The sequence below is a fragment of the Strix aluco genome, chromosome Z, assembly GCF_031877795.1.
Source record: "Strix aluco isolate bStrAlu1 chromosome Z, bStrAlu1.hap1, whole genome shotgun sequence".
NCBI classification, from domain to species: Eukaryota; Metazoa; Chordata; class Aves; order Strigiformes; family Strigidae; genus Strix; species Strix aluco.
In genome coordinates, this window is record NC_133971.1 from 27,166,705 (window position 1) to 27,183,005 (window position 16,301).

Genomic DNA, 16,301 nt, shown 5'->3' on the forward strand with positions numbered 1-16,301 from the left:
CTTCCATAGGATCATTACTATGAAATAGTGCTTTAGAAAGATGCAACCACAGGTAGGGAGATAAAGGCATTTCGATAATTTCAGAAGTTTTGGGGATAACATTAGCTTTTCTTTTGCTTCACAGGATGACTCTCAAAAAGGTAAAGAATCAATAGATGTCCATGCGAGCACATCTAAAGGTAAAAATAACCTTGATGATCAGTACTGTGATTAACAGGCTCTTTTATTGTTTTTAGTCTTAGCACGTTCATCTGCAAAGTGTATAAAAACATGCCTTCCTTTAAGGTGCTGAGGTTCAACTCATAAACCTTTTAGAGGACTTTGGATAAAATTTTTATGACTCTTGGTGAAGAGAAGATGTACGTGTATTCAGAAAAGTACCACAGTGAAATGCTGTTTTACTTGCACTCAGTTTATTTAATAAAATATTAGGGGGAAAAAATTACATGCAGATCTTAAACTGCCTATGTTCACTTGCATTTATTTTGTTGTTTTGATTTTTCTTTTCTTAAGACCCTAACACAGTCCCTGTTTCCATTTGGACACGAGGCAGTCATTTCAGACGTCCCAGGATAGGAAAAAAAAGCCAGGAATCTGAACCTGGAACTTCAGAAGGAGATAAGGGAAATGCTCTTCATGTGACCGAAAGCAGGTAAAAGAGCCCATATTTTACTGATTTCTGTCCTGGTTTAACCAGGATAGGGTTAAGTTTCCCCAGCAGTGGGGGGGAGCTCTAGCCGGGTTATTCAGATACCATGCGGATGTCACATCCTGGCAGGTCACATTTTCCTGGCGCGGGAGCGCGGTGCACTCGTGGTTTTGTACATCGTGCTTCAAACTGCTGTATTTGGTAGCTATTTTGCTCTGTTCATTGCTATCACTATTACTGTTATTGTTGTTGCTTGTTGTGTTGCTATTGCATTGTTGTATTGAACCTTTCCTTATTTCAGTCTTGGGGCTTTGTATTTCACTGCCTTTGTGGGGGAGGGGCAGCAGCCGCGTGGTCTCAGACCCCGGCAGGGACTAAACCACCACAATTTCTTATTTTGTTTCTTGGGCAGTCACAAACTACATCAGTGTCTCAGTGTGCTACTTGGTATTTCCTCTCCTTTCTTCCTACTTTACTTGCTTGATTTTAAAATTACTAAAAATAAAGCCTGATGTGAGAAAGAAAATTGAGACTTCACCCGAAGAGTGATTTACACCAAAATGTAGTGTTTCTGAAAGCTTGGTACATACTGGAAATAATAGTAAGAAAACAGTGACAGCTGAGGGTATTCTGTTATAACTGAGTCTGCATGAAGGTAAAAACATCTGTATTCATACGGCATAGTTTCTTCTGTGATAATATAACCAGACGTGTATCCACAACGCTATGTGTGATCTTTGGAGATGTGTCCCTTCTTGACCTCTTGTTATGGTGACATATTGCAGTAAAATAAAGGCTGACTGTTTAGTTTGGGAGCAGGTTACTGCTTGTCACTTATAACAGAGTTATAGGGAGCCACCCATCTGTTTAGACAAACTGTGATTTAAAACCATCGCTGGGGAAAAAAAAAATAACCATCTCCAGTTCAAAGGATGTTATCCTATGTAATAACTGCCAAATGGGCATGTGAAGAATTGTAACACTTGTTTGCCATAACAATTTATACAAAACAGGGCCTGAAGTACTAATTTGCACTGGCTTCCATCCAGAAAGAACAACTGTGGCTATTCTGAATAAATAAATAAATTTCTTCTTCCTCCCTCTTCCTGCGTGTGGCTATATGGATGCTCATAGACAGCCACTGCCCACCCTCCCCATCTCTCTCTCTCCTTCTGTCATTCTGTTCCTGAAAAACCCACTGCAACCCAAAAACCTCTTTTGAAGAACTGAAGGTAACCTGATTATTTTCTAGGAAATCCCTCAAATGTGTTCCATTAGATTTCTTTAAACAAAATTAGTTGTGTGTGGTTTTTTTTTCAAGTGCAGCTGAGGTCTTCAGCTAATTTTTGTGTTTTAAATTGTGGAACTACAGAGATACAGCATTGCTGTCCTGTACTGTCAGTGTGGTGCCCTAAGCTGGTTCAGATAGGCCAAATGGTATGGTCTGATGCTGCCACAAGTTGAGAAAGTCTTCGCCCTGTTAGTAGTAAAAATCAGCTGGCTGCTAGGTGGGAGGACTAGTCTGTTATTGAATGTCAGTATTTTGTGCTTTGCAAAATGAAGTCAATGAGATGCCACTGCTCCTTTGAACAAGATGTGTAACGTGGCGTTTGAGCAGAGCTAAGGGGAATCCTGATGGCAATAGGGCAGGATATCAGCTTGGTTCTCTCCTTCCATGCACATCAACAAATGCAGCAGGGTCTTCTGTCAGGGACTTTCTCCTGTGGAGTGCCTTAATCTCAAGACTGGCACCTGGGATAAAACCCTCCAATACTGCCATTACTGTGAGAACATGAAGCAGCCTCCTGCAAATCTATTGCATGTACTTTTTTCTTTGCTTGTGTGTAATACTTCCAGTTCATCTAAGTTTTATCATCTCAAAAATGAGAACTGAATGTTTGAGATGGTGCTACTACCCATCAGATACGTCAGAGCTTCATCTTTAGCTATTTGCTAATTTAAACTCTAGCTGATTGAATCTTCTTCAGACATGTGTATATCGCCTTGAATTCTTTTCCAGTCATGGTCTTTGTAATATATGTATATTCAATGATTATACAAACATATTTGCTTTTATAACTCCATAATTTTAAACAGCTTCTACAGTGGTGGTGGGAGAATTTGCTTCCTTTCTCACACCTTTGTGGCTTCCAAATATGTAATTGATTACTGCTTTCTAAATTTAAAATAACAAACTTAAATTTCTGAGTTTTATTCCCATAAGATGGAAGTGAGAGAGGTGTCTTCATTTTATAATTGCCAAAGTAATTTTTCCTAGTTGACGGTTTGGTTTTTTGCCTGATGAGGAGTCAGCAGGAGTTTAGATGTATTTAGTTTTCTGGATTCCTACTTCCTATAGCACGCATGTGATACAGCACTTTATAATTGTTCGTGAGAGAATTTCCCTGCTGAGATCACCAAAATTATGTATTACTCTAAAAGAATAAAGGATGTATCTTAATATCTGATGCAGGGTGAAACTTCCTGCTCCCACGTCTGAAAGCAATGAAGACTTAGCAGAAGTACCTGAGGACAATACTGTTGAGGAGGTTAAAAAAACAATTGTAGATGAGGACCAGTCTGTATCAGAAGTGGAGCAACATGTATCACCCTCTGAGGAATCAAGTGAGAAGGAGGTGAGCTGGATGTGATAAAGATAGCAGATAAGTTTGGAATACAACTACAGTTTCTGTTAAATGTGGTCCTTGCTGCCTTGATCCATGTGAGTGTTGATTCTTTGATTTTTCATACTGATGCTTTGTTGAGAAGTATATATGAGAAGCTAAGGCTAGTATAGAATTAGTTTCAGGGAATATTCCATTGTACTTATTTTGACCCATAGAGTTCCTAGGATCATCAGTAAGGTGAATTTCTAGCTTGGCTACCAACCTAATTTTCGTAATTGATTTTTTTCCTACTCAAATATTCTGGAGAACTGGAGTAAGATCAAGATTTGATCCACTATCCCTAATTTTAAAAAAAGATTCTTTGAAGAAGCCGATAACTGGTATGCTTCAGTGACTACTGTTGACTCTTTTTACTTCTCCACTTAAAGCTTGCCTGCTTTGATGCTCAAACCCAGCTTTTATCTACAACTTGTTAACAGCTTGATTTTAAATCTGAATACCCTTTGTACCTAACAATGCCTCCAGGGTTTTATGTTCTTACTGATCATGAGAAAGTGGATCTTACACTGTGTTGGGTTCAAGGAATGACTGCAGCATGTATGCTTGTGAGGTGCATAAAAACTGCTTGGCTTGGCTCCTGACAGCGTAAGCTATGGTCAGAAATTTAGTGCAGGTGACAACACTAAACTAATACACTGGTTAAGTTAGCTACTCTGCACTAAGCTCTGCCTTCTTAGTACACATTTCTAGGTACCCGAGCTATCTGCTTCTCACATGAAGCTGCAAATTTAGATCACAGATACACCCACTAGTGTTACGGAACAACAGCTGGGCATAATCTTGACTTAGAAATGTGGGGGTTTTTTTAGGACGTTCCGTCAGAACCTCTTAATGGTGAGGTAACAGAAGAAACTGGTAAGACCTCACTTACGGCTGAAGAGGAAACAGCAAATGAAGTTCGAAGTGGTGAATCAGAATTGCAGTCTGAGAGTCAAGGAGAAGAACCCTTAACACTATTTGTTCCGTTAGTCCTTGAGGCTCCAGCAAAACCTTCAGAAGACACTGTATCAGAGAAGGTGAGAGAATTGAAACAAAATGTGAAATCATCTTTCCTTCAGAGTATACATATCTTGCTGTTTTTCCTTTTGTTAAGTAACAGATAGAAAGTAGCTGCTACCATCATAGGAAATTCTTGGGAGAAGCGGTTTTTAGGCCAGATGATATAAATCCATAAACAGAATATACTATCATTTCTGGTTTAGTATGCAGAAGTGGTGGCATATATGCATGTGATATCAAAAAGAAAGATAGATTCCTCCAGTTTGCTTTGGCAGCAAAGAAACAGCTCTTACTAAAATATTAGTTGGATATGAGTGAAAAGCCACATCCTTATTTTGTCTAGTAATTCTGCCCTGATTAAGTGTTTGAGCAATTAATTACTGGTAAAATATCCTTCTAGAACACAGATTTTACTGGCTTTTGCAAAAGTAGATTGTTGTATGCTAGCAAAATGATAACTGTATATGTCTAAAATAAAAAACTTTTTTTCCCCTGGGATTAATTTCAAACTGTTTTTACTGTACCTGTAGGAGAGTAACTCTGGATATCAAATGCAGTTCACAAAATAGTCTTGTGCAAAAAGAAGGAAAGGACTGGTTTGTTGTCTGTACATGCAGTACTAAAAGCTACTGAATGCCAAAATAGCCTCCAGGGTTGCTAGCTAGGGGCTCTAGTTATTCAGCCTCTTGTATTTTCAATGAATTGTCCCTTCGGTTGTTTTCACACCCCTCTTCTCCCCCCACCCCAGGCTTTAAATATAAATGATTCAGAAATGCTGACTAAAGAAAGCACAGTAGTAGAGAAGGAGGGCACTGAAGAGCAGCAAGAATCTGAAAAGACCACCACTGAAAATGCAGCTGCTTCGACATCAAAGGAAGAGCCCTCTAACAATGGCCTGCCCAACCCTATGGTGACTGAAGCAGCAGAGGAATCTGTTTCTGAAAATGTATTGCCTGAAGTGGCTTCCTCGTTGGAAGATCAAGATGAGGAAGCAGACCACAACTCACAGGAGGCCCCTATTGCCTTGAGTCAGAGCTCTTTGATAGTGGTTGAACTCGAGGGTTTTTCTTTTCAGCAGCCTTCTGGACAGGAAGGGCAGAAGAACCAGTTGGAAGAGCACTCAGAAGAGCCTCCTGAGCAGATGGATCAGCACCAGCAAACAGCAGCAGAGCGGGCTGCTGACAGCAGCTCTGAGGAAGCAGAAGTTGAGATACCCATTGTAGATCGGAGAAATTTGCGAAGAAAGGCCAAATGCTCTAAAGGCCCACCCAAGAAAAAAGGAAAGCCAGCTTAAAAATGAAATATTGATTATTAATTCATCTATTTATAAGAAATTTGTTATTTTGTGTAAAACACTAGGGTGTAACTAAACCATATGGGACACAGAACACACGTGTTTAAATTTCTGGGTTGGACTTCCTCTTAGGATTCATCACCTTTCCTCAAATTTTCTTGAATTTTTAAGCACTAGACATTGAGCTTCATCAAAGTATGAAAATAAACAGCCAGTCTCCTCCTTTTATAAAGGACACATGCTGAATAAATGCAGTTGTGCTAACAAAGGGAACAGTTTGGTGCTTTGAGGTGGCAGTTGTGGAAGAAAAATTCAGTGTAAAATCCTGGCCCTATTAAGGTCCCTTAAATTCCCATAGACTTCCATGAGGCTAGACATCACTCTAGCATTTTGTTTAATAACTTTGTGTTCTCTACTGTGGTGAGTAGCAGCACAAGGAAAATCATTTGTTGCTTCTTGTTCCTTTCCCACAGATTTTTCTCAGAAGAGATTAAAAGAATTATAAGATTCTGTAATTCTAGGTCTCAAAATATACAAGAAGTTATATCTTGGTAGATCAAAACAACATAAGCAGCATCTGTCTTTCATGAGCATCACTTGAAACAGCTGAGTCAGTAGAATGATGATCAGCATAGTATCTGCCATAGCGCACTTTGATAATGAATTTCTTTACGTGAGGATTAAGAGATGCCTACACAGTAAACTATTTGTAGCTTCCAAAGCGAGCATCTTGGTAAGCCTAATTTTTTTCAGAGTGTATGGAGTGTAGGCTCCGATACCTATATGAATTGTTTGAACAGCCTTCCTAACTACTTGCATGTGTTGAGTGGATACCTGATTACTTGTTAAATTACAGCAGGAGGATATGACAACTTTTGATCTCGTTTTGGTCGGAATGGAAGCAGTGCTTTGTGTTTTCCAAATACTTGGCTGTTGTGTCTGCCAGGGGTGTTGCCTGTGAGTGCTGGCATTTCAGGTGGTTGTGACATTCATTAGTGTGAATATTAGTGAGTGTTTCAGCAAATGCTTGTTTGCCAAACTTCTATGTCTTTAGGAGTTAGCAGGTGATTGCTTGCAAATACTTCTGATTCCCACTTTTTCTAACTTGGGTGTAATCCCTTGGATGATAGCTTCCTAGGTCACAGATTTTCTTAAAAGCAGCAACCAAACTTTGCTGTATGCAAACAGAAATAAAAACAGGCTTTTTGTGCATGTTTCCTTTCAGAGGTTCTCCTGGCAAACCATGTATTTCTCTGTTTGTCACACATAAAGTGACAAAAGTTAGTCCTTAGTTTGCTATGTGTTTCTTTCCATAAATGAAGCTCCTCTCATAATGGGTTAAAAACTAAAGAATAGCAAGGAACGGTGGTTCTAAAGAACAGGAAATGACACCACTATTTCTCCTGCTATATTCGTTTTCTAAGATGAGTGAATCAGTATCTCTTTGTCTGAAAAACAGAGGTATCTAGAAGTTGCTGTTCAGGACTTCCAAGTACAAGGTTCACTTGAATAGTTGTAATGCTGTCTTGAGTTTTATCCCTCTATGAAGCTAAAGTAAGAATCTGGGTTTGGATTTTATGCTTATACAGTTTAACTGTATTTATAAGGTATTTTAACTGTATAAGACACATTCATACTATTTGTTTCAGCTGATTAAGTACCATGCTCCTTTTTAATCTGTGAAGAGCAGTTTATAAGGAAAAAAAAAAAAAAAAAAGGCAGTTTTAAAGAAATGTGAATTACCTGACCTTTAGATTCAGGGTGCATGGGATTACTGAGTTAAATCTGGGTTTCTTGAACTGTTGCTTGTAGCTGTATCAACGTACATACAGGTACTCCTTATGAACACCATGACTGGTAAATGCTCAAGATCTTTCACGATTGTTTGTAAACATTCAAGTGAACCTTAAGCATTTCTAAAACTAACCAAGCATTTTCTATAATGCACATGAGACAAAACTTCTGTTATCTTCTGTATGACTTCTCTTTTACTGCTAAGATTTATTGTGTAAAAAAAGTGTATAGAAAACACATCTATAGCATTGCTAAGAATTTGGGATTTGTGAGAGCTGGTGGCTTAAAGTGTGGTTATATACAGTATATTGTGACTCATCTTCTGTTTTTAGAGCAAGCTTTACTAAAGATTAATCTGTCGAATACTTCAATTGATACAAATGTATCCACTTTCAAAAAGCTGCAGATTCTTTTGCTTATGAAAAGTGATTCGAAGATCCCTCAATTACTTCTAGCTGGATTTTGAATAGGTATGTTGTATCACCTGTGTTCCCTATGGTCAGAATACTGTTTTGAGAGGTAATGTCACTCATCTGGCTTTTATTTTTCATGGTTAAGTTGGAACTGATTTTGATTAGTATCTTAAAACACCTGCATATTAAATATAACAAGATTATGGGATTAACTCAGTCTTGGTTTCTACTGAGAACAATCAAATTTCAGATCTCATTTCAGTGAGTCAGTTTTAAATACTGAACTTAAATCCACATATTTAAATACAGTCTTGAGTAGATAGATACTCTGTAAATCTGGGGTACTTGAGAGAGTAGCTGATGGCCAGACTGTTACATGCAGAATGTGGGCAGTTGGGGTGCAATTAGCAATTCTGATAACCAGTACAGTCTTGAAAACGGGACATGGTTCTATCTGTGATCACAGCAGCACTTAACTAAAGGGCACAGTTTATTTCTGTAACTTCTTTGGTATCAGTCATCTTGCAGTAAATACAGAGTAGCAAAATCAAAATACTGACTTTAAAGAATAGTTTTTATTGCTGTACTGGTTGTCCCATTGGAACAGTAGTTTAATAGTGTATACGTTCTGTTATGTTAATGCAAAGGAACATATCTGACAGCTGTATTGACTGAAGTGTTTTACCTTGGGAAAACAAGTGTTTTCTAGGCTTGGACATTTTTTTTTTTTAAGTCTGTCTTACTACCATCAAACTAGTAAAGAATTTTTAAGACCTTACTGCACCAGCAACCATTGATTAAAACATCAACTTTATACAGGTTTATACCAAATGCTATTACAACATGCTGTGGAACTACATGTGTACAGTGAAAGCAAGCAGTATTATTTTTTAAATTTATTTAGTCTAGGAATAGAGTTTAAAGAACATGAATTTGTGACTTCAGCCTTGCTCTTAAATGGTAAATAGTTTTGTATTTGAATCCAACATTTGTTCAAATGTCTCTCTTGAACTGCTTGTTAATTTTTCACAGGGTTTGCTTTGCTTCTCCCATGTTCTCTTTTGGTCTTGTTTTCATTTAATGCAGAATTCTTACTTGTTCTCATGTTTCATAGCCCTTTACATGAAAATGTATATGTCTGAACTCAAAATGACTCTTGAAACATTTGAAGTTATGTCTGACCTTCATTTGTTGCTTTTTTTTTATACCACTTCATTTGTAGATGTCCGTAATCAAATTGATCATTCACAATGTCATCAATACTACTAAGTTAAACATAGCAACAAATAGGCCTAAATTTCAGCTTCTCTAAGTGTCTGTTCCAAAATTTTATTTCCAAGAGGATATACTTCTAAATTTATTTTCACAATTGTGGTGTTAGATGTTTTCTAAACTAGTGATACTTTGTTTACAAATCTTTCGAAAGATGTGTTGCTACTTTAAAGTATTGTACTTGAGCCTTGTTACAGTGTTAGTTTTTCCTTTGTTTAGTACTGCTTTTGGCTGCATTTGAAATGTTTTGAAGTAGTAATTAAACTTCTATTTTGTGATTTTTTTTTTCCTTGTCTTTAGTATTTGAGTCTTTTCTGCTATAGAGGAGGCATGTTTTTAAATGGTTCAGTTCACTAGAACTAGCATCATTTTACAGTCTGTGCTACCAAGGAGCTTTAAAAGCCCAAAGATTATTGAAAAATCTTTTATTGATTAAAACAATTCTCTATATTTAATTAGCTCATGCATCAGACTTTTATAAAAAAAAAGCTGTAGAATAGCCCGTTCTGAACATTACTGCATGCATTGTGCTGTTTATACCAACTATGCAAGATGTAACTTAGTAAAGTTTGCTATATGTAACACACTCCCTAGAGTGTAGTACATTAAAATACTTTAAGTGCAACAGTTCTGTTACTCAGCCAACAAGTCATGTATTTATAACACAAAAGGTAGCAATGTTCTTGAGACAGCTATAGAAAACTTAAGCATTATTTTCATGTTATTTGTTAATGTGCAATAAAGGGTAAACCAACAAGAACTTAAACGGAGGTTCATCCGTTTGACAAAATGCCCTCTCTAAACAAATGACCTACTGGCTTGTCACCCTTCCTTAGTTTCAAATCATTTGTCACTACACAAAGAAGTAAAAATCATAGTAAGTTATTAAGCCTAGACTGGGGCAATGTATTAGTTAAACTACAAAATAGCCTGTAAGAGGAGAAGGCTTTGATATAGTTAAAGTGCTGACTCTATCAGATAGCGTGAGAGAAGTTACAAAGCTGGTACAAAAGCAACTAGCTTGACTTTCTGGCCAGAGTCATGTATCTGGAACATGATCTGGTCATGAAGATGATCAAGGGATTGGAACATCTGTCATATGAGAGGCTGAGAGATGCAATTGTTCAGCCTGCAGAAGAGAAAGCCTGGGAGGATTGTACCTTGTGTACAAATATCTAGTGAGGGGATATAAAGAAGATGGAGCAAGACTCTTCAGTGGAGGCCAGTGATGGGACAAGAGGCAGTGGGCACAAACTGGAATACAGGGAATTCTATTTAAACATAAAACACTTACATAAGAGTGGTCAAACATTGAATCAGGTTGCCTGGAGAGGTAGTGGAGTCTCCATCCTTGGAGATACTCAAACCCTGACTGGATGTGGCCTTTAGACACCGCTGTAGTTGACTCTGCTTTAAGTAGGGGCTTGCACCACAGAATCTCAATTTCAACCTTAACTACTCTCTGATTCTGTAATCTACTACTCAACCTGCTTATTGCATGTTTTAACTTTAGTTAATAGTTTAGTTAGTAACTTAACCCAAACCTATTCACATTCTGGCTTCTGAAATATCTTAAAGAGTTTTGTTTGAAAATTTCCTCCTTACAATGTAGAAGGGTAAGAGTGTCCTCAAACTGGACAAAGCTTATAAGGATTTGACTTAGAATTTGTGTTAAAAGCTCCTTGGCTTGAAGTGAAGTACTGATTAGAAGTAGGAATATAAAATGGTATGCTTATTTGCAGTGATAGGTTGTGCTAAGTTTGTTTAGCAACAAATTGACTGGAAGATTAGAGGCAGTTATACGCCACTGTTGAAAGCTTCCTGTTTAGAACCAGCTTTTGTGTTTCTTGTATTTTGAGGATGCAAGCTAAATACATATTGATCAGTTGATGCTTGTGACCTTTAGTTTTTCTTGAATGTTTCTTAAAGCCACCAAAATAGCTACAAGTAGTTGTAGTATCAGGGTTATCATGCCATTCTTGTATTTCAGATCTTAAAACCCCTACAACTTCATAAATTTAACTGTTCTCCTTTTGCCTGGAACTACAGTGCTATGCTCTCCAGTCCTTATTCTCTCCATTAATGCAGTCATGGATGCAAATGGGAGAAAGACATGGAGTAAAGTAGGAGGGCAGCTATGCCCCTCCCCCACCTTTAACACCCACCCCCTCCACACCCCCATGCTGCTAATGTGTTCTCAAGCCCATGCTTCTGTAGGGGCATGTATCAAACTGAGTGTTTTAATTTCTAATGTCAGTCTGCAGTAAGATTCTAAATGCATTCTTCTAGCTCTTCTGCTTTCCCAGAAGCAGAATACCAGTTAGCATATTCTTCTGTACCTTTAGTTATTACAGTAGGCCACTGTGGGAAAGAGTGGCTGTACTTCCCACCACCAGGAATGTGAGCTGAATTAAATATACAATATATCTAAGCCAGGAAACTGCTAAACCAAGAAGGTTTAGATCAAATCCACACCACATCAGCAAAACATGAAAATAAATCACTTTATTTGGACAGTATTCATCTGAACAAACAAGTATGAAAACCTGAGCAGTTGTTTCTGGCATGTTTAAGTTCCTCACCGGCTTGTGGGGTCCATATTCTTGAATGGTTGAAGGTTCCAGAGGTCTTGCAAACTTGTTGAAACTGCACTGATTTTACAAGAGCCCATGTCCAATGCTTAGTATCAAACACCACTTAAACAAGTAGAACGGCATTAATACAGCCATCATTTTCTGGATTGTTTGTTACTTGTGCATATTTCCCTAAAAAGAAAAGAGAATTAAATGTTTACAAAAGCTTGAAGTAGTTCATGTGATAAATTTGATTCTTCTGTGTTTGCAAGTTCAATCCACAAGTCTCTTTGAAGTGTAGGGAATTCCTGTTCCAAAACTGAAATACATTTTGAAATCTAAATCTGCCTTCTGCTGAGCAGAAAATGTAGGTTCTCAAAATATTTTTTCAGGCTGTTTTTTATAAATGGATAATCACAGGTTCTGCTATTGTCCAAGTCAACCCCTCTGTTAAAAAATCTTATGAAGATACTTCTACACAGAACTTCCACTGAAAACATAATCATTCAGAGTTCACAAGGTTAGGTCTTTATAGGCTTGTAGCATTGCTTAATGTGAGACATACGCAAGCAAGTTGAGTCTTTGTTCTGAACTTCACCTAATTTGATTTTGAAAGTGTAAATGGAAAGCCTGAGATTAAAACTTAAAGCTTGCCTTTCTAGAGTTACCTAGTAGTTGCTTCTGCTACAGCCCAAACCTAACATTTAACAATGGATCAGTTATGACTACAGGACATAGTCTTAACAGTATATCAGGCAATCAAGACTTAAAACTTTTAAAAGTAATTATGCAGTAGAGCTAGTTTCACTACTTACCCCAGATAACTTTGCCCCCTTGTGTCACGAGGCCAAGCTCACTCACATTCACCTCAATGACGGTACCCTTGGTAATTACACCCAGCGTTGTATACAAAGGAGAAGAAGGATTCTTTTTTACACCAAGGATAGGTAGGCAAAAAGTAGCTTTAAGTTCAGGATGTGTCACGTGTGCCTTCTTGAAACGTAAGCCCTGTTGCATAAGGAGTATTAGAATGAGTTAGTATTTGCTTTAAGCCCTCAAGCTAATCTAGTTTAACACTTTCGGCATATGTCCTCAGATTTATATGTTTTGAGAGACAAGGAAGAATGAAACAACTTAGAATACAGAATGCTATCTACCTACTGTAGAAAATCCAGATTTGTTTAAAAACCTGAATAAAGCTTCTCACGTGTATTTTCAGGATGTCAATTCTTAATAGTAATACAAGAATACTTGCTACCTCAGGTGACTTCTATTCCATGAAGAAATGAGGCATTTATTGTAACACATTTAACAGTGCTACTGGTTTTTAAGACTAGAAATTCTTCCTTTTTTCTTGTCAAACTGAAAAACCTTCCTCATCTTGTATAGTATTAAATACCCATCTCTTATAGCACTTTCTATGTAGTGACCTGTGCTTTGTAAAGGGTACTTTACCATTAAGTACCATAAACTTTTCTGTGTCAGTAAAAATCTATCCAAGGCTTCTGTGTAAAACCATCAAAATAGTAATGAGGTACAATCCAACAGGCATCCTATATAGGCAATTCTGTTGATTCCTGTGAGGAAACAGGAACAGGTATTTATAGAAAAACTGTGCTGTCTTAGTGAATCTAGTTCTTCCTTCTGTGCACTGCCAGGCTGCTAGAGCCCAGGCACTGTTCCTGCAGCTGTGTAAGAAAAGGTCAGGCTGAAGGTGCAGCACTTCACTTGCATACAGTTACAACTGTCCTTCAAGCTTACTTAAGAAGACAGGAGGGAGTTCTGGAGTCCTAGAACAGAGTTGGCTTCTGCAGCTGACAGAATCATAACAGCTTGTAAAAGAAGTCTCCAACTTTAAAAGCTATTCAAGGTGCCTTTGCTAAAGACCTTCCCATGCTAATTTGACAGCTGGTAGCTTTAACTTGCTGGCATCATCCGAGTTACGGGAGTAAAAGCAGTATTTCAACACAGACTGCGACTGCAGGGGCACCTCCCCACCCTCAGGCTATTCAAAGTTTAGATTTCTGCAAGAAAACTAATAGGAATGTTCTACATCAATAGTAATCAAGTCCATTATCATAGAAGGAAGTTTCCTCACCACAGGAACTCAAAGCAGTAAGTCAAAAGAATTATTACTTAATATTTTTTTAAGGCTCAAGAACATTACCATTGGTCGAATGAATCGCTCATATTTAGGAGGCTTCCTAGTAAAGCCATCTCCAACAAAACAAACTTTTGTAACCATTCTCTTCCAGGCCTTCTTCTTTCTCTTTCCTGTACGAATCACTTTTAAAACTTCTGTTTCTCCTTGTGCACGGACCTTTGGCACAGGAACCTCCCATTTCCCCTGGAAGGGAGCGGAAAAAAGAAGTCAATAGTCTTACATGCTGCACTGCTAAATGAAAGAGGACAACCAAAGCATAAAATAAAATTTCGCTAAAGCACAGGGGTAGACCACATAACTCATAGCTACTTATTTTAATTATCATTTACAGTTATGAAAATCAAGATATTGCATGTGCTTACTCTATCCTACCTTGCTCAGATACTCAAGGTTTTGGGTTTTATTTTGACTTTGCTTGTAGGCTGTAAGTCACCTGAGAATCAGCAACACAAAGTGGTCATTGTCAAAAGTAATTTTAAGTGTCTGAATTCTAATAAGTTACTTACGGCTTTTTCTTTTCTTTTCTGCTTGATCATGTTAGAGAGAACCTTAGCCCGGGACTGGCCCTCTCTGTCCAGCAGGTATGCTGGAACTGCTCCTTTAGGTGTTTTTTCATCATTCTTTTTCTTTGTATTTCTCTTTTCATGCATTTTAATGCTGCAAGGAAAGAAAACCAGTATTAAGAGTAGGAGAAAAAGGCTAATTTTTAGATAAATCCTTTTAACTTAACTTGTGCCTGCTCAAACTTTTCTTTTAAGAGATATTTGTAAACAAGTACATATTTATGTTTAAGGAATAATCCTAAAGAATTTAAGGTAAATCAGTAATTTCACTTCATGTAACAACTGACAAAATGCAGAGTGCACAAAACTGCACAAAAGCTTGTCAGTTCCCATCAAGACAGGAACACAGACATGCATCTTATTCAGAAATTCCTTAATGACTTAAAACAAGCAGCCAAGCACTTTGAGATAGTGGCCTTCCTCTCTGACAAAAAATAACATACTACTACTCATCCGAGATTTGATAGCAATGTTTACAAATCTGAGGAATGTGTTTGTGTAAGGGGGTTGTGTTTCATTAATTTTGAGGCCATTTAAGGGAAAAAAAAAAGACCCACAAACTAGTTACAAGTAGCAGAGGAAAATGACTGTCTACACTTGGAAAACAACAAAAATATGGTAGACAGGTAGAAAGCTCATTAGCTGAAAGGATATTGTTAACAGCTTTGATTTCAACTTCCAAACAACAGAGAAAATTTTCAGAAAAAGACTTCTGTTTATCTGTGTCTGATACTGTAATTTATCCTGGAAGACAAGCCTCATATTCTGCTCAAACACTCTGTATGTTACTGTACTTTTTCTGTTAACAGTGTTAAGAAAATGCCTGCTGCTTCTTGCTATGCTAATACAGAAGTTAATGTAAAAGCCCTAAGTAAATGGTTCACATTTTTGTCATAATTACATTAGTCACTGCTATTGCTCATTAACACTTATTTAAAGGAATGGTTTTAGGAGCAGAATTGTTAACACGCATGGAGAAGAAAGGAAATCGGGTATGTCTTCACTATGGCAAAACACACTTTCTCCTACATCCTGAGAGCTATTTAAAAGTGTAACGCATGATCCCAGTAATAAGTAGTTCTTTGTAACTATATTAACGTCTCATCTCCTCCTTCACATGTCAGGATGACTGGACGGTGTCAGAGAAGCGGCCGGTACTCACGTCTTCTTCATCTGTATCTTCTCGGCATGCCGCTGCTTGTGGTAGAGCTTGGCCTTCAGCCCGATCATCTTCTTGGCCTTCCGGGACCGCTCGTGAGCCTCCCGGCCCTCCTTCTTCCTCCTCCTCTCGTGGTAGTCTAGGCGGTACCCATAGCGCTTGCGGTGCAGCTCGATGTACTCGTTCTGCGGCTGTGGGCACAGGGCAGCGCGGTGAACGGGTATCGGCGGCCGCGCACCGGGCGGCCGGGCCCGAGGCCGCACCCTCACCGGGGCCCGGCGACACGCGGCGGAGGCCCGAGCGGGCCGCGGCCCATCGGCGGCACCCTCGGTGCAGGGCGGCGGTGCCCTCTCGGCCGCCTTCACCCCTTCCCCCGTCCCGCCCCGCCCCATGCCCCGCCGTCCCGGCTCCCACCATGGTGGCGGCCCCGCGGCGTCTCCCCTCGTCCCGCCGAGCCCTCCGGCCTGCAGCCTCCTCCGCAGCGAAAAGGGCGGGCCGGCTGAGAAGATGCCCCGGCTGGAAACGCTTCCCCGCGGCCCTTTGGTTCCTACGGGCGGAGAGGCGGTGGCCCGCGTTGCCCGAAGGCTATGCGCCCGACTTGGTGGGGCCGAAGAGGGGGGAAAAACGGGAAGGGGGACGCCGGAGCGGCGCTTTTTGCCGCCTGGGTCTGGCGGGGCGGGAGGGCGGAACACGAGGCGGTTAGTGGCGGGGCCGACGGGGACAAGAAGAGCGAG

General features: G+C 39.2%; 2 protein-coding genes across 5 annotated transcripts in view; one reads left to right on the forward strand and one right to left on the reverse strand.

Moving 5' to 3' along the window:
• Positions 1-9,386, forward strand: part of FAM169A (family with sequence similarity 169 member A) — a 35,747-nt gene extending 26,361 nt beyond the window's left edge. For all 4 annotated transcript variants that reach the window (XM_074812880.1, XM_074812881.1, XM_074812882.1 and 1 more), the window contains 5 exons: positions 125-179; positions 514-652; positions 3,123-3,285; positions 4,146-4,352; positions 5,084-9,386. In XM_074812880.1, the coding sequence (XP_074668981.1) occupies positions 125-179; positions 514-652; positions 3,123-3,285; positions 4,146-4,352; positions 5,084-5,629 (1,110 nt within the window). In that variant the 3' untranslated portion in view covers positions 5,630-9,386. The remainder of the gene's footprint in view (positions 1-124; positions 180-513; positions 653-3,122; positions 3,286-4,145; positions 4,353-5,083) is intronic.
• Positions 9,387-11,598: 2,212 nt separating this feature from the next.
• NSA2 (NSA2 ribosome biogenesis factor) lies at positions 11,599-16,101 on the reverse strand. Its single transcript, XM_074812888.1, has 6 exons — positions 15,982-16,101; positions 15,571-15,758; positions 14,352-14,502; positions 13,849-14,028; positions 12,497-12,689; positions 11,599-11,873 (listed from the first exon to the last, which is right to left on the reverse strand). Exons 1-6 carry the CDS (start codon positions 15,982-15,984, stop codon positions 11,806-11,808), a joined length of 783 nt encoding a protein of 260 aa, XP_074668989.1. The 5' UTR covers positions 15,985-16,101; the 3' UTR covers positions 11,599-11,805.
• Positions 16,102-16,301: the final 200 nt, after the last annotated feature.